General features: G+C 46.1%; 1 protein-coding gene across 2 annotated transcripts in view; it reads left to right on the forward strand.

Moving 5' to 3' along the window:
- The window catches only part of COPG1 (COPI coat complex subunit gamma 1), a 28,325-nt gene that overhangs the window by 1,567 nt on the left and 1,312 nt on the right, over positions 1 to 25,446 (forward strand). The window contains exons 2-23 of one of the 2 annotated variants that reach the window (XM_044451615.1): positions 1,160 to 1,212; positions 1,307 to 1,387; positions 1,835 to 1,906; positions 2,600 to 2,679; positions 3,616 to 3,691; positions 4,127 to 4,219; positions 4,899 to 4,985; positions 5,178 to 5,335; positions 6,462 to 6,595; positions 7,582 to 7,649; positions 10,061 to 10,249; positions 10,377 to 10,472; positions 12,068 to 12,311; positions 13,034 to 13,109; positions 14,157 to 14,260; positions 15,542 to 15,667; positions 16,070 to 16,141; positions 17,013 to 17,155; positions 19,120 to 19,291; positions 19,933 to 20,030; positions 23,125 to 23,263; positions 24,463 to 24,561. In XM_044451615.1, coding sequence (XP_044307550.1) covers positions 1,160 to 1,212; positions 1,307 to 1,387; positions 1,835 to 1,906; positions 2,600 to 2,679; positions 3,616 to 3,691; positions 4,127 to 4,219; positions 4,899 to 4,985; positions 5,178 to 5,335; positions 6,462 to 6,595; positions 7,582 to 7,649; positions 10,061 to 10,249; positions 10,377 to 10,472; positions 12,068 to 12,311; positions 13,034 to 13,109; positions 14,157 to 14,260; positions 15,542 to 15,667; positions 16,070 to 16,141; positions 17,013 to 17,155; positions 19,120 to 19,291; positions 19,933 to 20,030; positions 23,125 to 23,263; positions 24,463 to 24,561 — 2,460 coding nt within the window. The remainder of the gene's footprint in view (positions 1 to 1,159; positions 1,213 to 1,306; positions 1,388 to 1,834; positions 1,907 to 2,599; positions 2,680 to 3,615; positions 3,692 to 4,126; positions 4,220 to 4,898; positions 4,986 to 5,177; positions 5,336 to 6,461; positions 6,596 to 7,581; positions 7,650 to 10,060; positions 10,250 to 10,376; positions 10,473 to 12,067; positions 12,312 to 13,033; positions 13,110 to 14,156; positions 14,261 to 15,541; positions 15,668 to 16,069; positions 16,142 to 17,012; positions 17,156 to 19,119; positions 19,292 to 19,932; positions 20,031 to 23,124; positions 23,264 to 24,462; positions 24,562 to 25,446) is intronic. The other variant, XM_044451616.1, reaches the window with a different exon arrangement.

The following is a 25,446-nucleotide window of genomic DNA, read 5'->3' on the forward strand; positions in this document are numbered from 1 at the left end:
AGACGGTCCGGATACTTCAATTGGTTCAGAATAGAGCTGCCAGGCTGCTGATGGGGACTGGGCGTTATGTTCACATGACTCCAGTTCTCCGTCAGCTTCACTGGCTTCCCATTGAAGTCTGGGCCCAATTCAAGGTGTTGGTGATGACCTATAAAGCCCTTAACGGCTTGGGTTCTGGTTACCTGAAGGAGCGCTTACATCCATATATGCCCTCCCGCCCCTTGAGATCAGCGGGAGAGGCCCTTCTCCGGGAACCCTCCGTGAAAGAAATCAGGAGGGTTGGTACTCGGAGGAGGGCTTTCTCTGCGGTGGCGCCTAATCTATGGAATGTGCTCCCCAGAGAGGTCTGCCTGGCGCCGTCGTTATTTGTGTTTCGGCACTAGGTGAAGACCTTTTTATTTAAACGTTATTTTAATTGTTAATAGTATTTATTTATTTTATTCTTTGGCCAGGGCAACTTAATTTATACTGTTAAATTATATTGTTTTATATGATGTCATTTACTTATGTTTGTGAGCCGCCCCGAGGCTTCGGCGAATGGGGCGGCATAGAAGTTCCCTAAATAAATAAACAAACAGACAAACAAACAAATAGATAAAATAAAAGCACTGCACTGACTGCCAGAAAACCTCCTGAGCCACATGCAAGGTTCTGTTGTTACTATGTCAGGTTCTAAACAACTTGGGACTAGTTACTGTGGGGATCATGTCAGCCCTTATATTCCTGCCTGGTCCTTGCATCCTCCAGAGGAGGTCTTCTGATGGTGCCACGTGCTCCTAAGGTTCACCTCAGGAGAAGGTGTAACAGAACGTTTAGTACTGCAGCACCTGCCCGCTGAAACCTCCTCTCACTGACTTCAAGCTGATGTCTCCATCTTGATCTTTAGGTGTCTGCTCAAAACTCACTTCCTCATACCAGCATTACCTGAGGAACAACCCAGCCAGTATATATTCTACCGGTGACTCTTTTATTGTACTTTTGGTGTAATATTTCAGTATGTTTGTGATTTGTATAAACTGCCTTGATAGTCCATTGAAAAGTGCAGTATAAATCTCAGTTAAACATACATAGAAATTAAAAACCAGGCTTCCCAGCTAATTAAATTTCGTGTATCAAGATCTCCTTGATCAGAACTGAAGTGGATGATTTTCTATCACAGGCGGAGGTTCCAATCCTTTCCAACACTTGGAAAAGAGTGCAGTGCTGCAAGAAGTAAGTCCTTTGACAATACGAGTCTTTCTTTTGCTGGAAGAAACCCACTTTGATGTACTTCTGAGATTTCATCAATGCCCCTCTCTGCTCCTAGGCTCGGGTATTCAATGAAACACCTATAAACCCTCGGAAATGTGCTCACATCCTCACCAAGATTCTGTATCTCATAAATCAGGTAAAGGGGAGAAGTCATTTAACATTTGCAACGGCTTCATCATAGAGGGTTAAGACAAAATGGGTCTACTTGTCAACATTAATGTGTGTACCTGGCACACTAGCGCTATTGTTGCAGCCGTGTCAACAGCGGGCTGTGAACTATTTGCAAATCCTTCCATTTTGCCCCTCCAGGCGGGCTGTGTGATGACGGAGATGGCAGCTGTCTGCTGTCAAAGAGCCCCACACAGTCTGAGGCGGGTCTGAGCGACCCTTTGCGGAGAGAGAGTCATTTTTGCTGTCCTCTGGTCTCAGTGGAGGTGAATTGCAGTCATGAGCTTCCCTCTGCTGCTCAGTGCAATTGCCAGTACTCACTGGGATACGCTTTCCGCTGCCGTGCTGAATGTGATTGCTTCCGCTTCCTAGTATGTCTGCTTGCAAATATTTGTGTGTTTTTTCCCCATTCCAGGGGGAACACCTTGGTGTGATGGAAGCCACCGAATCCTTCTTTGCAATGACCAAACTGTTCCAGTCCAATGATGTAAGCCCTTTGGTTGTGTGGTCCATCCAGAAGTTTACGCAGGGAAGTGGAAGACTGGTGGGGAACTGGAGCTTTCACGTACAATCCTGTGCAGTGACTAATAGTGCCAGATGGCCACTTTGGCACATGGGGTTGGTAGGCCAGAACACAGAGCCTCCTCTCAGAAGAGCCCGAAGCCAAGACTCACTGTCACATTAGCCGCTCAGCTGTCCCCTTCTTTGGTCTCTTGAAGTGGCTTGTTTTCTGGGCGGCCAATCAGGTGCAGTCTCAGAAGGCTGCTGAAGAGATGCTGAGTGGTCCAGAAGCCTAGGGGCAACCCCAGACATTTTGCTGAAAGAGGTGAAGGACAAAATGGAGTTGTCCACTGCCTCCCCATTTCCATGTGCAGAAGCCAACTAGACTGGCACTTGAATCTTATTTCACCTCCAGCTTCTGTGTGCCTGACGAGAGCAGAGCAATTTGCAGATTAAGGGCCTACTGGTTCACATACAGCTCTGCCCCCCAGAGCCGTGCTGCCTCTCCTCACCTCCCTGGAGGCTGCCGCCTGAGGCAGCTTCCCCACTCTCTCTAATGGCAGGACCAGACCTGCAGTAGCAGATGATGTGATATCCCTGTTTCATCAGCAGCAGGCAACGGGATGTCCTGTCAGAGCTTGCGCATCCTAACACTGCTGTTTGTTGTTCTTCATGTCAGCCCACCCTCCGCAGGATGTGCTACCTGACCATCAAGGAGATGTCGACCATCTCTGAGGATGTCATCATAGTGACTAGCAGGTGGGTCCCTCTTTAGCTTTTCTCTGTGCAGCTGGTTTTGTCAGTTGCACGTAATTCTTGCACTAACACCCACTTAGCTTTGTGAGGTTGGCTGCCATGTCTGTAAGAAATTATTTTTGTTATTTTCCAACAAAACATAAAAAGAAGAGGAAAAAGAAGAGGAAAATATCAGTACATCAGTTTGATTATATCAGTTTCATTTGACACATGTGAAAATGTATATGTGTACACATATACATACATACATACATACATACATACATAAATTCAACTTTCTAAAAACTTTTATACATAAGCTTCGAGAAAAAGAGATCAAGTGTCCACGTATGTAGTGCCCTGTTCAAACACTGAAAGTATTGCATTATAGGAGGGAAGCATTTATCATCCCAGTGTTCAAATAGCAGTCTTTCAGCTGTGAGAAGCTTATGAAATATCCATTTATGTTGATTGTCTGTTAATGTCTGGGGAAGTGGAAATGGTGATGATGGAAGTTGTTTTTGGGGAGAGGAAATATTTTGGGGAGGGAGTTTAGGCCATTGAAATATAGATGCTGTAATCCTGAGTGGCCCAGGCCTGTTCTGTGCAAACAGAGAAGCAGGGGAGATAACAAGATAACACCGCTTCCCTACTCTTCCCCCTTCCCCGCTCCCTCTGCCGTTTTGCAAAGCATGCTTTCACCTCCTGAGGAGATGATAATGTTTTAATCAAATATGAGTGATTACAGTGATGCCAGCCAATATCTGCAGGGCAAACTGAACGGGTTGTGGGGTGTGTGTGTGTGTCTATGCATTGCACAATCAAATACACTTAGAAATCTATTATTTTGTTTCATGTGAAGACATTTAGGGTGCTTCCTTCTTGGGGCTGTTTTCTGATTGAGAAAGCTGGTGGGAGGATACGTACACAACACTATTTTTTTCCCCTGCATTTTATCAGTTTAACTAAGGATATGACTGGGAAGGATGACAACTACAGGGGCCCTGCTGTGCGAGCTCTCTGCCAGATTACAGATGTGAGTATCAGTTGCTTCTGTGCTTCGGAAGCTTTTTGCATCTGCTTCCTTGGAGAAGCCCAGGCTGGTGGAGTCTGTGCCATCAGCTCCTAAAGCTTGAGGAGGACTTCCAGGGCAGCCCCTTCCCAAACTTTCCAGGGGCCATTTGTAATGTTCATTTTATTAATGCTCATAAAAATGTTAACTACCTCAGGCTCCATGGGGAAAAGCCAGTATTGAAAATTATGGAATAAATAGCAACCATTTTCCACATTCTTCCCCTCTTTACATACTTTCTCAGTTTCCTTACTGGGCTCCCCCGTCTTTATTCTTCCATTGGCTTCTACCTTGTTTGAGTCCCCGCTTTGTGCTTTGCCCCTTTCCAGAGATTCTGCCAAAGTTCCTTCTGCTTCCTCTCAGAACAGCTTCTCTGGTTTTGTCTCACCCACCCTGCAGACAACCATGCTGCAAGCCATCGAGCGCTACATGAAGCAGGCCATTGTCGACAAGGTGCCCAGCGTGTCCAGTTCCGCCCTCGTGTCCTCCCTGGTGCGTGGTTGCTCTTTCAGCTTGAGGGCCCCTCTTGATTTTGGAGGTGTTCTCAGGAGCTGCATTCCAGTGGTGGGTGGGGATGAAGGCAAAGAGGACGGGCTGGAAGGCAAAGCGGGGAGGCCAAGCTTATGTCAGCTTAGAGGTCATGCTGTCCGTAATTAAGTCTTAGGAGAGGCATCTCAGCCATTTTAGATGGGGAGAAAATATGTAAGAGCCACCAAATGATCTGCACCTCGGTGGTCCTGGGGAAGGGCTCAAGACCACCTGGTTGCTCCTGGAGGGGCAGAAGTGGTCCACAGACCTGAGGATCCACACCCTGGATCTATAATAAGAGTACACATATGATGTGAGATCATCGAAGGCAGTAGTGACTCCCACTGTTGGTGGGCCATTGCCCCATATTTGGAAGAGGCAGCCGTATTTATTCCTTTGTAGTTTTTATACCTTTGGGCTCGACTGTTTCCAAGGCACTCATTGTTCCCTGCCTGCATGCAAATACTGTTTCAGGTCTGGAATGGCAGCCGTGAGGGGTGATAGGAATGACACTGATGGATCATAGTGCAACTCCCACACCCCAAAAGTGGTTTCAGATCTGCCTGGGCTTTTTTCTTGTCTCAGCTGCAATCAGACTTTCATGATGCCGCCCCCCCCCCCCCCCGGCTCTTTTCCTTCACAGCACCTTCTGAAGACAAGCTTTGACGTGGTAAAGCGCTGGGTGAATGAAGCGCAGGAAGCAGCCTCCAGTGATAACATCATGGTCCAAGTGAGCAGGCCCCATGGCATTTACCATGGTGTTCAGTTTGGGATGCATGGCTCTTGGGTTAGCTATGCTGGCTGGGGGATCCTGGGGGTTGTAGTCCATCTGAAGGGCTCTGGGTTGAAGAAGGCTTGGTTAGTAGTGTAAAAACGGAGGAGTGGAGTTGACCCTGTTTCTTCTTTTGCTAACTCCTTCCAGTATCATGCCCTTGGCTTGCTGTATCATGTGCGCAAGAACGACCGCTTGGCTGTCAACAAAATGCTCAACAAGTTCATGCGCCACGGCTTGAAATCACCTTTTGCTTATTGCATGATGATCCGTGTAGCCAGCAAACTGCTAGATGAAGAAGCTGCAGGGTAAGGATGCCTTTATATCTTGCAGAACGTATTCTGTGTGATCCCATGCCAGAATTTCCCTGGTTTTATTCTTTTGTGGATAAAAGCGGGATTTTGCAAGGGTTGAAAGTTCCTCCAGATCCCTGCAAGTCTTGCCTCATTCATGTCCACTTATTTCTGCTTAAAGCAGAGTTGGGCAGCTTGTAGCTCTCCAGATGTTTTCACCTACAGCTCACATCATCCTTTGCCACGGGCTGTGGTGGCTGATAGGAATTGTGGGCCAAAACTTCTGGGGGGCCACAAGTTGCTAACTTCTAGTTTGCAATCAAAAATTGGCTTTTGTTTTCCTAGAAACAAATTTGGCTATATGAGAACCTCATCTAGGTCAACATCTCCTGCCTCTGCATAGATTGTGTGGGCTGGGTAGATGTGTTTGGGCTTGATAGATGCCTTCAGCTACACAGACTTCACACGTTCTTGGAAACAGAAGTATGAGGAGGGAGTTATTCTAAAAACTCGCAGTGCTGAATCAGCAGCTTATCAGGCTACAAACAGGTTTCAAAGGGTACTAAAGAGAGAGTAGTGCAGGTGTGTCCATTGCAAAGGCAGTGATGGAGACAGTGAAGCTGGGCACGCCATCAGTGAACGATCCATACTCCCTGAAATGTTGTAGGCAGAACTTCCGAATCCTCCCAAACACGGCACTTCTCGGGAGTCTCGGTTTCTTCTTGTGACCAGTAATTAAGTTTTTATCTAAAATGGGGCCCCCACAAATGGATGATCAAATTCATGAGATATAAGGAAAATTCCATACACTTTTGTTGAGAGAGATGGCTGATAAAACTTTGCTTGAGCAAATGTGCAAGTGATTGTAGGTGGGGATCTTTTCATGTAGCCAATCCAATAGCTTTATTTGCTGTGGGTTGTTAGAGCAAAAGTCCCCAAAACCATTTCTTGAGGCTGCCCATATGATGAATTAATCTGATTGGTGTGTTCAGTCTCTGTGTGTGTCTGTATGTGACTTTTCAGGTCTTTTTCTGGTAAAATTTTAAAAAAACTATGGTGATATGGAATAAAATAGACCCACTTAGCTAAAATCAAGGAATTCTGTGCATGCGTGAAGCTGAGTGCTCTTCTTTCTGTGTAGGCATGATAGCCCCCTGTTTGATTTCATCGAGAGCTGCTTAAGGAGCAAGCACGAGATGGTGGTCTATGAAGCTGCATCGGCCATTGTCAACCTGCCCAGCTGCACGGCCAAAGAGCTAGCACCCTCCGTGTCTGGTAATGCCTTTGCTTCTGAACGGTTTTGTTGGGCTTTGCTCGTTGCCCTAAAAATAGCATTTCAATAGTATGGCTATAGGGGACTGGAATTGCTTCAAAGCCAAGTGAGGGCCTTCAGTGGTTGCCCTCTTCCCTTCCCTTGAAATCCCCTGGGCATAATGGTTGGTCTCAGGGAGAGTCTTGGGGAGAGAATTCTAAGGGAGATGGATGGGGGCGTGTGGATTTATGTGTGAGACCCGCTACTTCTGTGGTCCAGAATGAGAAATTGAATGAGTTGGCTGGCAAGAGGAGAGTGGAGAGAGAAAAGGCATTTGCCTTCTTTAAAATGGGTTTCTGTTGGTGCCAATCAGTGTGGGTTTGAAGAGACTTCTTTGCTGTGTTCGAGTGTAAGACTGCCAATATTTGGGGTGTTGCCGCATGTCCTGAGGCACATGGTTTGAAAGGCTGCATTTGGGCTCTGGGGAAGAAGAGCACAAAGAATGTAAAAGAATGCAGCTGCCTAAGGGACACAGTGAAATGGAATGGCCCTTTAAATAGAAGACAAATCCAGAATAAATAATAAAAGTGGGAAGAGATTTAAGTGAGAGGAAGAACAAGGAATCCAAACAAGTTCACAAATAGAGAAAGCCTTATACTGTCCAGCAGGCAGGGAATTGTGGAAATCACACTTCAAACTACCCAGAGCACAGGTGTTTGGAGAAGGTTACAGCAGAAATTAGATCTTCAGACATTTTGGACTTTAACATCCAGCATAGCTGGTCTTGGGTCAAAAAGGCAAAGGCTTCTGGGTGTTGAAGTTCCAAATATCTGAAGATCTGCCCACCCCTGGTATACAGTAAATAAACTAGCGGCCTCCTTTAGATCTTGTTGAATTAGAGAAACTTGTCTTTCCTGCAAAATTCCTGTTCCTCAATTCCTTCCCTTTTAGCCATTCTGCTACTATGACTGCAAATGGTTCCTAATAAGATTGATTTTTTTTCCTACAGTGTTGCAATTGTTCTGCAGTTCACCCAAAGCAGCCCTTCGGTATGCAGCAGTTCGAACCCTCAACAAGGTAAGTGGATCAAAGAGATTTGCTACTAAATGGTCGTAATCAGCCTCCACCCTGAGATTAGTGGAGATGCACTTAGAACAAAGAGGATGACTTGAGCACACCAGTGTTATCGTTCAGTCTCCATGGAGAGATATTTGTTGGCGAGGGGAGAAAGAAATGCTGGCTTGAGAATTCACCTCGAAAAGGTCAGAATGCATCACTCCGTGGCTTTTTGCAATAGGCTTGGATGGGTTTGCTACCTGGATACAACTGGATTAGAGTTGGCAAATACTGGTTTCGATTAGCTTCGTGCTGAAGGAGCACAGAGTGGCCTTTTTTGTCTGATAACCAGCTGCCATGTAGAGTAGCTTAACATCTACAGACTTTCTCATAGCTTCTCAGGGAGCTTTCCCATGCCCAGGCCAGCCCCCAGCCTCTTGTGCAGCTCCATCAGTGGCAATGGCAAAAAATCTGTGGTTCGCCACTGAGACTCATGCTGAAAATGGACAATTTTAGCTTGAGAACAAGCAAATTTTGGCAGCGTGGTGTCAGCAGGAGCATGGATCCAGGTGATGGCAAACAATCCCATCCCCCGCAGTTGCTCACATCTGATCAAGCCAGTGGCCAGCTCTCCCACCAAATGGACCTCAGTTCTTGGAAGAGTGCTGCAGTTTTGAGAGAGCGCCCATTTTCAAATAAGTGGAAATCCAGTATCCAAGGAACAGTGGATACACTGTTTTCCCACTCCCATCTCAGTGCAGCTCTTGTACTCTCTGAAAAATCACTTCTAAGCTCTGGAAGATCCTAGCAGGAAGCAGGAAATGTCAGCGACTGTGACATTAAAAGTTATTTCTATCCTTTGTGGCCAAAATTTGGATCTCAGAAAGGAAATAAGCAAAAAGGAGCACCATTGATTTATGAACCAGGGTGGGTTTTTTGTTTTGCTCTGTAGACTAGACTTAAAGCACATCATGCCATTTCTTACTTGGCGGTATAGAAATTTTCTTCCCTCCTTCCCTAATACTGGTCTACAACCAAAACTCTCTTGGTGGTCTACACAGTTCATAAAAAGAGATGATAAAAGTACAATAAAAATACCATAAAATTAGAAAAATATTTAAAAGTTTTACATAACTAGAACAGATAATAAAAACAGACAATAACAAGGAATGAGAGGGAGGGAGAGAGACCGCAAAAAACTGGGTGGCAAGGCATGGGGAAAAGGGCCATCTGAACCTGGGGTGGAAAAGATGACAGATTCAGCACCAGCCAGGCCACAGTGGGCAGATTATTCCATAGATGGCGGCCACCACTGAGAAAGCCCTCCTCTTGTTGCCACCCTCTGCACCCCTTCTGGAGTTGGCATAGGAGGAAGACCCCAGAGGCTGAGCTGAGTGTCTGAATAGCTTAAAGAAATCAGTATGTGATACGTTCACTGAGTTGATGCTGTTATGGGTCTTGTGGATAGAAAGAAAGAGCAGTCATGTTTGACTGAGATGGGAAGGCATGCGACGGCCGAAAGAGGACTGTGAGATTCGTTTTGCTGTAATACCTCAAATTATAACGTCATTGTATAAGGTGATACCTGCTTTTTTCCCTTTTTTCTTGTCTTCCTGGTTTGGATTTCTCCCAGATGAAGATAAGGTAGCCTCTGTATTTTAAGTGGAAAGAGGCATAGACTGCTCCTGCAATGACTGATCTTAACTAGAGCTAAGTAACAGGCGTGGGTTTCCTTGGCGTTCTGGCTCATTTCTGTCCAGCAGTAAAATGGATGTGAGTCATGGCAAATGCTGGCCAAGGCCTACCAACTAGTGCCTTCCCGTCCTCCTTTCCATGTGGTCAGTACTGTGCCTGTTAAAATGGAATGATCCCAGCTTCCTAAACAAAGGTTTAGAAAGCCAGGGACAAGTGTAGGGACCGCACACTTCTTCTGCCACCTTCAGTTGCGCACTAGGTTGGGCACCAGTTAAATTAAGCCACAGTTCAGTGTTGTGTCTGAAATGGAGCACTGCAGGCTCAGGTTAGTTGAAAATACGGACTAGTGATCTGATATTAAGCCACAGCTCCACCATCTCAGATGTGCCAAGGGAACTGTGGTTTCAAGAAAGTTGAAGAGCTTGAAAACAGCATGTCACAAGCAAGGTGGGGGTGATCCAGGCCTGGCACATATTTCCCATTTAATGGTTTATTAAGCCAGAATTGTTGTTGTTATATTACATTTCTGTACCCTAGCCGAAACTCTGGGCAGCTCACAACATTTGAAGGCACCCATCCAGATCTCAACCAGGCCCAACGCTGCTCAGCTTCCAGGACTAGGTCTGACATAGCTGCTGGTGTGGGAGCTGTAGGTCTCACCCAGGCACACAAGTGCTGGCAATATTCTCTGCCTAGGCTGCATGGTGTGAATCCTGCTTCCTGCTCTTTTTCCCTAGGTTGCAATGAAGCATCCTTCTGCTGTGACTGCCTGCAACCTTGACTTGGAGAACTTGGTGACAGACTCCAACCGCAGCATTGCTACGTTGGCCATCACAACCTTGCTGAAAACAGGCAGCGAGAGCAGCATTGATCGGCTTATGAAGCAGATTGCATCCTTCATGTCTGAAATTTCAGATGAGTTCAAGGCATGGAACATTTGTGCTGGTCCTCGGTTTACCCTGAGCTTTACCCTGTGGGGCCGTGGGTTGCTGTGGGACGGAATGCCAGAATTTTTCCAGAATTGGTTTGCTTTAATCCCTGTCTCCTGTCTAGGTCGTGGTGGTACAGGCCATCAGCACCCTCTGTCAGAAGTACCCACGCAAACATGCCATCCTCATGAACTTCCTCTTCACCATGCTCCGGGAGGAGGTAAGCACGGTGCTTGGATGCTGGCAGATTACAGACATGACAAGCATTTGCTCCGGGATTCTTACAACCCAGACTGGAAGCCTGTACAGTAGAAAGGGCAGGCTCTGCACCACCATCCTTAGGAACTGCTGGATGTAAAGTGTCCTCTGTTCACACTATGCGTACATATGACTAGGAATACACATTGGATTTGGACAAAGTACAAATCTTGAACAGAATTGGGCCGCATTAGAAGAGTCAGGCCCGTCTCACACTAGGAGAAATGAGGCCACTTCCAAACAAGGCTTTGTCAGTGAATTGTGTTTTAGGTTTGATACAAATCCTCAGGCTTTATGTCTCCAAATAGCATATTTTGGGTTCATTTCTGTAATCCCTGCAAGGGAAGGAGTGTGGCTGACAGACTGACAGGTATGGACTTAGAATCCTCGTGTATGTTTTACCAGGACCTCCAGTCCCTATGCTTGGGGGAAGGCAAAAATGGGACAGTGAGATGCCCGTTCTTCCAGTGCCACTGGGTTTCTCCATGAAAAAAGACTTAAGCTGGTGTTCAAGCATCATAACTCTCCATCCCCTTCGCCTGTGCTTCGGAAGCTTGCAGGTGTCTTGTGCCCATAGGCACCTCTATGACTCGTGCCACTTACCTATAACTTTAAGAAAAGACTGGAGGGGAGAGGAGAGGAAGAGGAGGCAAATCACTCTCCCAACTTTTTCCCTAACATGAGCAACTCCCCTTTCACATGAACTGCTGTACCTATCCCTCTGAAATGTTGCAGATTTGTCATTTATGGACATCTCTAGGCTGGCTGCAATTTTCAGAACAATGGCCTACAATGCGCATGAATGAACACGTGCACCCATCCAAATGTCAGAGCTGTTCTTCTTCAGCCCCCCTGGCTATTCTGAAATTTCACAGACTCGGTCCCCTCAGAAGCAACAAATTACTTTCTAGTTCTGCTAAGAAGTAAGGTTAGCAGCAGTTTTCTTAGAAGTAAAATCACAACATAAAGCTGAGTAGCACAAAAACCCTTGCACTTATTTGTCTGACTCTGGCGAGAGAGGCTACTTGCTGCAACTGTAACTCAGTTCTGACCAAAAGGAAGAGACTTAAAGCCATTTTTGAGTACTCATGATAGTTAATGGAAGCATGAAGCCTTGTTTCTCTAAACTTTGACTTGGATTTGGGTTGGTTAAAGTGGACCACCTCCAAATGGATGCAAGCAGAAGTGGCCATTTTTAGAGGTTCCTGTTGGGGTCCAAGTTGAAGCGGGGTGTTGGTGCCTCTTGCCAGAGGTGCATGCAGAGGGCGCTTGAACCTTGAGTCCGAGGCCATGCGAAACTAGGCTGAGGGCCACATGCAGCTCTCAGGCTGTAGGTTCCCCACCACTGCTTTAAACAATGAAAGTTTAAGATCCTTAGATTCCTGGCTCTTTGCTGAACATGCAGGCAACTGAGTGTCCCGTGACTCCATGTACTCTGCCTTGTAGGTGAGAATTCATTGTTCTTGAGGAACTTTCCATTTTCAGGAAGTCTCAGTAAAAGTGGAGCCTCTCTCCTCTTTTCAGCTTTCTTACGGATCTGTGCATGTTCCTGTCTAGGGCGGCTTTGAGTACAAGCGAGCCATTGTGGAATGTATCATCAGCATAATTGAGGAGAACTCCGAGAGCAAGGAAACTGGCCTCTCCCACCTGTGTGAGTTCATTGAAGATTGTGAGTTCACTGTCCTGGCTACCCGTATTCTCCACCTGTTGGGCCAGGAAGGCCCCAAGACCAACAACCCTTCGAAATACATCCGTTTCATTTACAACCGAGTCGTCTTGGAACATGAGGAGGTCCGGGCAGGTATGTGGATTAGAAAAGCTTATGCCACAGGGCACAGGAAGCTCCTGAACCAACCCAGTCTATTGATCTATCTAGCCCCATGCTGCCTGCACCGATAGGGCTGTGTCCCAGCTCTCCCTGCAAACCTTAAGAACGGAACCTGGGATTTTCTGCATGTTAAGCAGGTGATCCACCTCCAAGCTGCAGCCTCTCTCTACTATTGGGATGATCAGTCTCTTCTGACTGCAAATCAGATTTAGGATGGAATCCCTGAAACTTGGGTTCACCCATTAAATATGGGGATTTTGCTCAATTTCTTCTGAATGTTTATCCATGAAGAAACTGCACTGTCTTTGTGGGTTTCCCCCGAGCACCTGATTAACAGAATGCTGGACAAGATGGGCCCTCGGTCCAGATCTAGCAGGACTCTCTACTTTCTTAAAGGACTACCTTCTGTTGGCTGAAGTGCTGATACCCTCTCACTCAGATCAGCTGCCAGGAAGAGTTTAGATCCTTGACCAGGCTTCCATTATGTTAGATTTTTAGATGATCATTATGATCCATCTGAACCTTCAGCAATTCTGTGATTGTTTCCTAGCTAGTCCTTGACAATGAGAACTTTATATATAAATGGCCAAATAAATGATAAGGACAGACCTCTCAGGATTTTCCCCATGTGTTGTCTTCAACTGAACATCCCCCTGCGCTCCCGCCACTCTGCCCTTTCCCACATTTTTTTGCAGGTGCTGTGAGTGCTTTGGCCAAATTTGGAGCTCAGAATGAAGAGATGCTGCCGAGCATCCTAGTGCTGCTGAAAAGGTGAGTTATGAGGCAGGCAGCTTGATCACGAGGTGCATTTCAGGATCCCTACCGCATACAATTGCAGGCACGTCCACATCATTTTTGTTCAGTACTGCTGCTGTGTGAACATCCTGAACAGGGGTTGAACATCCTGTGCTCATCCCCTGTTGCAGTTTGATACGATGTGAAAGTAGAACTGATTTTCCCCAGACAAGCAAAGCACACATTTGTTACATGTCCTTGTTCCATCTAACATACACGGGCTACCCAGCTGTTCAGGGCAAATGTAGCCAGGATTCTTGGATTTGTATCCTTGGGCAAAGCAGGAGCTGGCCAGCTTTGAAGATGGAGTCAGTTTTGAAAAGACATGAAATGTAGAAGGCAATTTTTATTTTGTGCCAAAAAGAACAACCTCTTACATTGCAGATCCCCAAACTACAATGTTCAGAGGAAGGAAAATGCAAAGCTGAAAATGAAAAAAGCCAGTAAAAATAACAGTGTATACTTACGGACTTAATGAAAGTACCATCTGTATCAAAGCTGGAGTGAAAGTTCTCTATGCCTAAATTCTACGGGCAAATTTAGTGTAGAATCATTCTTAAAAGCTTTTCCCAATTCCTCTGCCCAATCCCTTATGGAATAGAGGTATACTGTCGGAGTCCACAGCATAATGACCAACAATGCAGAGTTCTGAGTTGCTTCCAGATGGAGGAACTTCTGTGGTGGCAGCGGGAAGGAGTTACCTTACGCACCGAAGCAGCACACTGATCTAAGTCCTCTCCAATCTAAATGGCAGCTTAGGAGCTTAGCACAAACAGCATGACCCAAAGAAGAGGCTGGCTCACCCTCTGATTCAGCCTTGCATTCAGTAACTTAAGCGAGACTGAGCTAACCAGTTGTTTCCTGGAAATGGTTAGTGCTAGTCCTTAGCACACACCGCTGATTCCATCACTACACTGCATGCCATCACCCTTCCTGCCCGGATAGACTGGGTTTAAAGTCCAGCTGGGGCCATGGAAATTTGCATGTCTCCCACTGAGCAAAGCACTCTGATTTTGATTTCAGGTGTGTGATGGATGATGACAATGAAGTGAGAGACAGGGCCACGTTCTACCTGAGCGTCTTGGAGCAGAAGCAAAAGGCCCTGAATGCTGGCTACATTCTGAATGGTAATTGTTGTAAAGATCTAGTAGCTTTGAAAACACAATGAAGTTGCTTTGACTGCTAGGACTGGTGTGGAACAGGTGAGGTCTTGGGAACCTCCATGCACCCTACAGACTGTGACTTAGATTTTGCAGCAAAACCCTGAGTGCTGCTCATGTTGTGTGTGTGTGAGAGAGAGAGAGAGAGGATTTTACCATTTGATTGGAGCTTTAAAAATAGCTTTCATGTGATGCAAGCTAGATGAGGAAGCTAGAGCAGTTTATCACAAAGTTTCCTGGCACCTTTAAGTCAGGCAGACCAAATGGAAAGCCTTACACCTGAATAATTTCCCTGCTGAAATCCATATCTGACACAGAGCACTCCGAAGGTTTAACTTACCACCCAAACCCATGCACACACCCTGCAAAATTCTTAACTCATTGCCCTAGTCTCACCAAAAAACAATGCCCTTATCCTTTCGCAAACCCCTTTACCCTGAATTGCCAGCTTGGTTCCCGCCAAAGCAGCGTGCAGCTTTCACCTTCCAGCCATCATTTGCATCTTCATTTGTGCCAAATATCTCCTCTTTTATTGAGACGGTGGCGAGGAACAATGTAGGTGCAGCTCCTCTCATTTGGCTTCCTCATCCCCACAAGTCCAGTCCAACAGCTGGGATCCTTTGGGCTAGTGCATCGTCTATGATTTTTAAATGCCTGCTGGCTTGGAGGCTTCCTTCAGTTTCCTGACATTTACTGCTTATTTTAAGTTTTTAAGTCAGTGGAGAAAGCTGAATATAGCATGAGGAGCAGATGAGGTTTTGATCCTAATTTTCAGATCTGTTCTCTGTGGCAGCATTAAGCTGTCTGAGCAGGCTGTATAAGGATGTGTGACGGGTCCTGCCTGCCCGCACAGCTGCCTTTGAGCCCTAAATGGGGACAGATGTGTGCCAGATATTCATACACTACACTAGGGAAGAGAGTAATTTCCAGAGGTACCCTTTTTGGGTTCGGTCTTTTCCTCTTGAAATGAAGATATCCTTCAGGGATGGATTTTCTGCAGAGGAGTTAGGTATCTCTGCATTTGGATGGAGAGGCTCACAGCAGGTAGTGGCTTTTGCCTTGATGTGCAACCCAGTGATGCTGTGGAGGATTAAACTGGCTAAAATCCAAGCACTCTGAGTAGGTTTTTTAGAAGGGCCATATGGAAGAGCAGATGTGCAGAGTTAATTGTACCCTGATTTATAACCTGGCAAAGAGCTCTTTGGGTCTCCGGTAGACTGGATGCTGGTCATCATTTCTCTTCACCAGGATTGACTGTATCCATCCCTGGCCTGGAGAGGGCACTACATCAGTATACTCTGGAGCCGTCTGAGAAACCCTTTGATCTGAGGTCGGTTCCCTTGGCAACCACACCCATCGTTGAACAAAGAACAGGTAAATGTAGAAACAACTTTTTTGTCAGGACTGTTCTTGGGGACCATCCAACTCTCTCTGTGCTTTCAAGATGTCTCTGTTCAGATTTCCTGGGGCCCTTTCAGTCGTAGCATATGTGATCTGAATTGCTCAAGTTTTATCTTATTCAGTGTTTGGGACAGCTTTCTGCTCCCCTTATGCTGCCATCTGATTAAAATCTTGGCAGCATTCTCTTCCATTGCTGTTTGTTCCAAATTGGACTCTCCCTTCTCCCATCAGCCCCTTTTCTCTAAATGAGCATCCCTAATAAGTGTTTCTTCACCATGAGGGGGCTGAGCTTGACCCTTTTGAAGGTACAGAATACTTTCTGGTCAGCAAGCTTGCAAATTATAATATCTCTGCTGTGTTTATTTTGGTCCCCAGCAGAAAATGCTCCTATATCTTCAGTCAAGCAGCCAGAGAAGGTGGCAGCAACCCGACAAGAAATATTCCAAGGTATGCATGTTCCATGTGTTTGGTAATAAAATTAAAAAGATGAAGTAGTTTGTGGAAGAGGTTTTATTCCACCAGTCTTACGACATCTGGAACTTTTTGAATCACCAGGCTCACTACCTAGGAACACTTAAATGAGCAATGAAAAGAATTTTCTCTCCAAAACTTTAGCTAACCTTGTATGGCTCGGCTGCACTCTTCTGAAATTTGGAAAATAACTATGCTTGTTGTTTGTGCACTTGGCGAGAGATTGATAGGTTAGAGCCAAGATGCAGGCTGCCGTGAACCGAAATCCATTGGAGGCATGAGTGGTTGTGGTTGTTATGTGCCATCAAGTCGCCTCCGATGCCTGGTGACCCTATGAATGGACAAAAAAATAGAAAAACTTGAATTTTCTTAAACAAGTTTATATATGCTAAGCAGGAGTTGATGATCAAAAAAATCCCTGCATTTCCAAAGTGTGTCAACATGTGTTTCTGGATTTGTGTCCACCCCAAAGCAGGAGAGACCCAGAAAAGAGCAATCTTCTTTCATCTTTTCTTTTTCACCATGATAGGAGTCACCCATTTTGATTTTTAGCAGCTATATTCACAGAGCAACTAAAAAGTGTCCTCTTGAGAATTTATTGCTGGATTGTGATCCAAGTAGGAGGAATAAGTGGCAGAAAGAGACCAGCTCATGTTGGCCGGAAGGTCTCATGCTTGTTTGCCCATGAAGAAGATCTAGAAGGAAAAGTACTCCAGATGTGTACAGAAGAACCTCTGCTAGACAGACTCCTCAGGAGTAAACACTCCCTCCTTTGCATTTGTCCAAAGAAATAATGGTCTGGCAATGAACAGAAGCATCTTTCTTCTCTCTCTCCATTGTATTTCAGAGCAACTAGCAGCTATTCCAGAGTTCGCGGGACTTGGTCCACTGTTCAAGTCCTCTTCTGAGCCAACAGCACTTACAGAATTGGAGACAGAGTATGTAATCCAGTGTACCAAGCACACATTCACCAACCACGTGGTGTTTCAGGTGGGTATTGTTCTTGTAAAGACAGGGTTGTATCCAATCCTAGGCTTACGTAAAGTACGCTCATTGAAATTAATGGGTCAAGTTAGTCATGCTTAACTTAATTCCTATTAATTTCAATGGGTCTTCCCTAAGAAAGACTAAGATTGGCCACAACCCACAATTTCCTAATGAATGCTGCCAGTGGTGGTAGTCAAAGTCCCAGAGGAGTAATTGTAGACCTTACAGCAATTTAGAAATGGTTCTGCTTCCATTTGCTGCACTGGGGATACTATGCCACTAGAGCAGGGGTCCTCAAACTTTTTCAACAGGGGACCAGTTGAAAGGTGCTGGTGGGATGGTGAGGGAGTGAGGGGCACAGGGGCGTGCGGGGCAAGGCAGCGGCTTGCTCACGCAGAGATCGTTTTCTCTGATCGAGTCCAAAGCGATCTCCATGCGAGCAAGCTGCCGCCTCGCCGCATGCCTGCGCACGTGCGCACATCAAGTCCCAAAACCTCTGAGGCAGGCTGGATAAATGGACATGGCGAGCCACATGCAGCCCGCAGGCCGTAGTTTGAGGACCCTTGCACTAGAGCATGCATTCGGCCATAAAGCTAAACCACGGGAACGAGCCTGCTCAGGGATCTCTCCTCCTCCCCCAGTACAGGGCTGAAGAGGAAGTGTTTGCTTTTTTTTTCGGGGGGGGAGCTTCCAAAATTTGGAAATTTTTGCTTTTGTTTTCAGCTAACCATCTTTACTTAGTTAATCTGCACCAAGAACCAATATTAGTATTAACTGTGGTTTAGGGAATTAGCCAGGGCAATAAACCACCATTTGGAGTTGGGTTGCAGCTCTAAACCAGCCTTACCTGGCCTGCCTACAGACTGCAACTCCTGTCATTCCCAGCCAACACATCTGGAAGGGGACCTTCCCCAGGAAGAGGAAGGTTGACGTAAGCCAGAGTTAGGTGGAGACACCAGGTTTGGATATAATGAACAACTGTGGGTAGCCGGAAATGGAAGCCAAACTTTGCAATCTCATAGCTGCAGAGGGATAAGGGGAGTGTGCGAACCCTGAAGCACATGAGTGTAACCTAAGCCATAGTTTAGCACTGTGTGCAGGCCATGTGGTAGTGCAGTGGTGGTGAACTTTTTTCTGCCCAGAGGCCTGATTCTTGCTTTCACAGAAGCTCTCAGGTGACATTCCAGAGGTGGGCAAACAACCAGCCACTGAGAGAAAAGGAAACAGGAATCCCATAATGACTGAAGTGCCTCAATTTAGGATTCCAAAAGCCACTGGACATGAGCAATTTCCTTTAGCCCAGTGTGTGAAAAGAATCACTGCATGCAGCACAGCTCTCTGATGGCAGATTAAAGGGCCTCCGAACAAAGGCCCAGTGCCTGCTTATAATTACTCAATGGTGAAGGGTTTCAGTAGGTGTAATGTCGCCCATCATGGTTCTAAGAACCTTGAAATGCATGTAAATTTGTTTCAGTACAGAACTTTGTATACGCTTTGGAAGGTGGTAGAAGTGTCATTCTGAAGTAACTTGATAAGTATCTTAAGGATCTGCTGGTGCAGAACATAAGCATGATGCGGTATGAAAAGCTACTGTACTGAGATTGCCTCTTGGCTGGAACAGGCACTGTGATTGTCTGCTGAGGTTTCCCAGTCTGCAGCACAAGCCGTGAAGCTGTTGCAATGTTGAAACCTGTCTTTAGATTTCTGAACTGGAAGCATTTGGGAGACTGTACATAGCAGGAAGCATCTTCCTTTGGCCCCAACAAAACAGGTTGTTTACTGAAACAAGCAGTGGCTCCCCAAAAAATGAAGCAGGGAGTGTTTCTACTGTAATTTATTTAACCAGTTATTCTATTTATTTTTGATCTGCCCAATAACCAATGTTCTCTAGGCAAAACCTGTCAGTACAGTATGTTCAATGCTCTGAACAGACTTCATGCCGTGATATACTCTATTTGTCCTGATAGTTTGACTGCACAAACACCCTGAATGATCAGATCCTGGAAAATGTCACAGTGCAGATGGAGCCAGCAGAGGGATATGCAGTGATTGGTTATGTACCTGCCAAAAGCTTGCAATACAACCAACCTGGAACTTGCTATACATTGATTGCATTGCCTGAAGAGGACCCAACAGCAGGTAAGAACATTCTCTTTCTTCATCTAGCTTCTGTTCTCAGTTAGAGAGCCAGTGTGGTTTAGTGGTTGGATTTCTGGATTAGGACTCGGGAGGTCCAGGTTCTAGTCCCCTTTTGGCCATGAAACTCACTGGATGACCTCAGGCCAGTCATTGACACTCAGCCTAACCCACCTCTCAGGGTTGTTGTGGACTGAAATTGAGAGGAAGAGATTCATATAAGCTGCCTTGGAGTCCTTCAAAAAGAAAAAAAGGCAGAGTATAAATGAAATGTAATAATAACCCCACATTCTCTCACAAGATATCTCCAAGCTCATTTGTATAGAAACTAGATGGATGCTGAGTTTTGAAAAATTACCTAACATTAGATTCCATGTTGCTGTGTATTTCTCATAGGCCTAAAGGTTTCTCGATACCCTTTCTGTAAATAACCTTGTATACCTAGAAAGAAAAGTTGGTATATTAACATGACCTGTCTGTCTGTGGATAATTGCAGCTAATTTGGCAGGCCTTCCTCAGAACCCGCAGTGTCTTTTTAATCAGTGGGCATGTTTTGCCTTGGACCAGAGACAAGGATGAAAATTAAGCTGCCAATTTTACAGTGGCATGACTTCTGTTTGTGCTGGCTTTTTCTCTCTTTGTAGTGGCTTGTACGTTCAGCTGTATGATGAAATTCACCGTCAGGGACTGTGATCCAAACACTGGTGAAGCTGAGGAGGAGGGTTACGAGGATGAATATGTGGTAAGGAGGGGGCTCTGGTTAGTTCGCAGGCCCCTTTTCAATGTCACTTGGCTCAGTGCCACAAGGTGGAGGTCATCCGCCCGTAAAATGGCTTCTCCCACAAGTTCCTCTTATGGGGACCTATGGCTGGTACCAACAAATTCATTTGCAACCCTGTTTTGTCAGGACCGAAGGCTGAATTTGACAAAGGTTCTGAGCTAACAAGCTGTTGAGTCACAGCATGTCCAGATGGCTAAGTGTCAAACCTGGAGCGTCCTGTCAGCGTTGCTCATGCACAGACCTGGCTTGTGACCAGCCGGATTTTGGCAGCCGTGGACTTGAAGGGCCGCGGCATCTCCCCTCCGGGATGCTTGCTGCAAGCTACCCACATTATCCCTGTGCTTCATGAATAAATGCCTTGCCAAAGTAGTTTTGCTTGTTTATGGCTTAGGTAGGGTTTTGTTTTGTTTTGTTTAGAAGGAACTCCCTCTTCCTGTGCATACTTAAAATACCAGTGGCTCTGCATAAAAATTTGCTCTATGAAGAGCAGAGCAGACATGCTGAGGGATGGAGGGTGATGAAGAAGCTTTTATGCTCTGTGGCTTTCTTTGTATGTGCCGGAGCCAGATCAGGGCACTGTGGAATGTGACTGTGAAGCATCATCAAATGTGAAGGGATTGGATAGGGGGATTTTTGGAGAGACTTCTTTGGACCAGTCCCCTGACGTTTCGGGTCAGGGCACTTTTTAGTTTACGTAAATCGGTGCATGAGCTGGGCTTCTTCCCCCAAAGTTTATTTTCTGCCAGGAGCCTTGGTCACTGCACACAGGGTGGTATTTCCCCTCCTCCTCATTCTGAAGAATAGGCTGCACAATGCAAGTGGAGCCCCGCTTTGATCTATTGATCTGGATTCTCTGTATCTTCCTCCCTGCTGAGTGACTGGCTGTGACACTCCTGCTGAGCGTCACATCCACCGCATCTGCTGCTCAGGAAAGCTAAATATTAATAATCTCACCTCATTTGGGAATGTAAAAGACAGATGACGTTCAGCCTTCCCTTGTGCTGTACAAGGAAGAGATGCACTTGAGCAACTCCGTCTCACAGGTTGAACAGCCACAGCCTGTGCATGCCCTCGCCGACCATGTTAGAAGGGTGGAGCAAGCCCCCGCCCAGCACCCACCCTCACACACGAGGCAGGTGCTCTACTGGGAGCTCTGTGAGGAAGCCTTTCTTTGCCCTGTCGCTCGGGCCCAGAGAGGTCATGCGGAAGAGTCCATTGTGCATATAGTCTTAGTGCAGAGCACCGACCTTGTCATGCATTCTGTGTGTGGTGAAGAAGCACATGGATCCTGCCTGCATTGCATGATTTGGCGTGCCAGCCTGATGAATGCATGAGCCTGGCCTGGGTGCTATTATTCAGGTTAGCATACAATCAGAACTGTGTCAAGTGGGTGCCTTGGGAAACTGCCCATTTTTATATAGTTGAACCTGCATCTGTTTCCTGCCAGATAGAAATAATTTTGCATCAGATGAGAGAAGGTGCAGGTGTATGAGTGTTTTGCCTCTGATCATACTCACAAGGGATGTTGAAGGGAAGGAGTAGCTGAAGAAGAAGCCTGCAAAGCCCTGGATGCCTTGGGCACCATCCTTCTAAGTCAGGAGTGGGGGACCTCTGGACCTTCAGGCATCCCAGGACTTCAACTCCCATCTGCCCCATTCAGTATGTCCAGTGGCCAAAGATGATGGGATTTGTCATCAGATAGGGAGGACTGCATGTTCCCTACTCCTGTTCCAAGTGCTACACCTTTCCCCAATCACTGGTCATATTTAATAAGGTGCTTTGTCCCACCCACACAGACCAGAAACTTGGTTAAAATTCCCTCCTTCCCAGAAAAAATGAAAGATAAACTTATGGGGTGCAGCCCTGTGCTCAACTGGATAGAAAACAGGCCTACAATTGCCAGCAAGGCTGGCTGGGGCATACTGGGAGTTATTTTGGGCCTGCCAAAATCTGCACCAGACGTAAGACTCAGCACACGTTAAATGAGTGGCCAGATGGAACGTGTACAAATACATATATGTACACACACCCCCTTTAGGCTGTAGGGACAAAGAGGATACTCAGTGGGTGAGAAGGAGCCTGTCCCTCAGAAAGGACCTCAGTGTTATGTAGCTTGCTTCCATATATAGTAGTACATTTTTGGTCTGAATTTTCAAAGACCTCTTCATTATTCCTCCATCTAGCCCAATATGGGCTACACTGGCTAGCAGTGGATCTCCAGTCTCTCTCCCCCCCCCCCCAACCCCCCCGGCCACTTCTTGATCCTTTAACTGGAAATAGTAAGAACAGGTCTGGAGGCTTTTAGCTGAGCTCTGGCTCTGCCAATGAGACATATGACTTCTCTCCCAGTTCTGGGAATCAGAGCTTTTAATGGGGTCAACGGTAAATTGGATGGCACTGAGCTTGAAAAACAGCCTGGTAAAAGGACAGTAGGCCCAAAGTGGTGCCACCAATTTGTTTTTTCTTCCTTTCTTTTGGGTACTCCTCTGATTTTGGATCTCTATCAAGCATTTTCATGTTAGCCTGTTCAGATGTCAGCAAAGGATCTGCTCTAGAGAACTGCATGAGGAAGAACCCAAGTGCTTTCCAAACCTCACTCATGTGTCCAGTATTAGAACAAAATGTTGTTACTTTATAAACCAAGAGAAATTGCAGCAGGAGGAAGATACTGGGGGTTGCTAGGTTTGCGGGGTGGGCAGCAGGAACAGAGATGTGCTAAAGTAAGGGTGTCAAACAAGCTTCAGCCTGAAGACCACATTAAATTTCGAAGAAGCTGCCAAGAGCCATAAAGTAGCTCAGCCTTAGGAGAGGTATGTTATGTCAGCCTTTGAGAATGGGGTGAGGGACAGGCAGAAGCTGATAGGCAATCAGACGAAAGGGGAGCTGAAGAAAGAGATGGGATCATTTGGGAAACCCTCAAAGGCCCAATTTGGTCCATGGGCTGCTTTAAAGTAGCATCCCCACTTTAAAGCAAATGTGCTCACTGTTGTTCAAGGAGCCAGAGGTGAAGCTGGATTTCAGAACATCACCATGTCAAATATCTTTACCCTTTTAGCTGGAGGACATTGAGGTGACCATAGCCGACCACATCCAAAGGGTTCTGAAGCCAAATTTTGGAGCAGCCTGGGAAGAAGTTGGTGATGAGTTTGAAAAAGAAGAAACGTTCACGTTATCCACTGTAAAAACACTAGAAGGTAAGGAAGCACCTAATACTCGCAGGGTTCTTGGTGTCTCTGTGCAAAAAGTCCAGTGCTTTGAAACTGCTTTGCTTTGAATTGTTCGTGAGCTCCAGCTCCTTGGGTTTTCTCCTGTCCACAATTCCCAGGAGCCCTCTAGTGAGTTAGTGTTCACCAGAGCATCCATAGCACGCTTCCACTGGAGGCACTGAAGTGATCTCCCCACATAGCACCAGACTCGAATGGAAGAAGTGGTCTTGGTTTCACTCTCCACAGGGGCAGTGAAACAACTCTGTAGTGATACTTAGGGGTTCCAGGTTCATCAAGCAGTTTTACGACAGAGCCTCAGAGACGTGTTCCAGAGCAGGGGCAGGCAGCCTGATGCCTTCCTTGACTTTGTTGGCTAGGGCTGATGGGAGCTGGAGTCTAACAGTATTTGGAGGGCCTCATGTTTCATGCTTCATCCTAAGATGGCAATGAAAAAGTTCATTTATGGCTCTTGCTTGAAGAGGCTTGTGTGCTTTCTCACAAAGAAAACTGGTTGGTTTTGGTGTTTACACAAAATGCATACTTAAAAACTGTTCCTCAACATTGGCAGGAATTTATGGGCTATAGAAGGGGTAAGAAATGTGCAACCTACCAGATGCTGTTAGACTACAACTCCCATCAGAACCAATATAACCAATAGTGAAGGGTGATTGGAGTTTCAATTTGGGAGGCCTTGCATTTCCTAGCCCTGGTCTGCAGGTTATGTTTTCTGGCCTTTCCCCTTCACTCTGTCCTCTGACAATTTTTCTCCTTATTGCACAAGTACCTGAAATCTCAGCAATATCACAAAGCCATTTTACCATCTTCAAAATTGCTTCCCTAACGCCCATAAAGAATACAAGACAATCCTTCATATTAATCTCATCAAATAATTTTCCAGTGTGCACTGTTTTTAGTCACCGCCTTAACTCATTATGGTAGTTAACATTGTCTTTCACTCTCACAGCTTCTCATGTGATTCTGCTCCAAAGTGTATTATTCATATTACATTGATGCCCAAAGGTCTCAGATGAGATCAGAACCTCAGCTGTTCCTAATCTTCTGCAAGCACAGTTGGCATGTGAGCAGCAGTTTCTTCTTTTAGGAACCTACTGTGTCATCAGGAAACTATGAGCAGAATAAGCATTGAGAGAGGAGATGAGGGACTCCCATTCTTTTCATTTCTACAGAGGCGGTAAGCAACATTGTGAAGTTCCTGGGGATGCAGCCCTGTGAGCGGTCAGACAAAGTGCCTGAAAATAAGAATTCGCATGCCTTGTATCTGGCAGGTGAGCTGTTACGGTCACATCTGGGCTTCAATTATTGTGGTGGTCCTAATGGATGCAGCTGCCTCTAAAGGACTAGGGGGAAAAACCACTCCTTTACCAGCTGGGCCTTAGCCCCTTTCCAGGCACTGCCCTTGTTCTGGGTGAATTGTGCAGCAATCCCCTTCTTTCTCTCACTAGGGAACTGAAGGACAGCGGATGAGGGAAGTCCAGCTTAGGTATCACCCGTCTGAGCAGGGACTTCCATTCTCTGGACATCAGTATTTCCTAGTGCTGGAAAATGTGGGCCATGCAGCTGTTGGGAAGCAGAGATCCTTCTTCCATCTGGCATTACCTTTGAGTGTGCCTGCTGTAGACAAGGTAGTGCCATGGGCACCAGCTAGACAGTGCCTGTGACTTTATGGCTAGACTAAGAAGCCCCTCCCTTGCCTTCTCGTGCCAGTTGAATGGCCTCTGTGCCTGGGTGTGCCATCTTATCTCTCCTGTAGAAGATTTTTAAAAAGAGAGACAATGCCCACCCTCCTGCAGCCCCACCCCAGTATGCTGTCACCTCAGCTTACTACTACTTGGGGGTGGCGATCACATTTCATGTGATAATCGAGCATTAAGCAGAAAAGGAATATTTGTTTGTTTGTTTATTTACAGCAGTTTTAGCCCACTCTTCTGCCAAACAAGGCGGTCGGAGTGGCTTACAAAGATAAACAAGATAGACCCTATCTTCAGGAGTTCAGCCTAAAAACACAGCACAAAAGGAAAAGAGGTTTGCAGGGGAGGAGGCAAAAAAGCAAAACCCAGGCACCAGTTCTTAATTTTAAAGTCCTTATATCTCTTTGGGAAAAGGAAGGAAAGGGTCTAAAAAGTCCTGTACAATGTTTCATTAGAAACACC

This window comes from Varanus komodoensis, unplaced genomic scaffold (assembly GCF_004798865.1).
Source record: "Varanus komodoensis strain SLA01 unplaced genomic scaffold, ASM479886v1 scaffold6_2, whole genome shotgun sequence".
Taxonomy (NCBI): domain Eukaryota; kingdom Metazoa; phylum Chordata; class Lepidosauria; order Squamata; family Varanidae; genus Varanus; species Varanus komodoensis.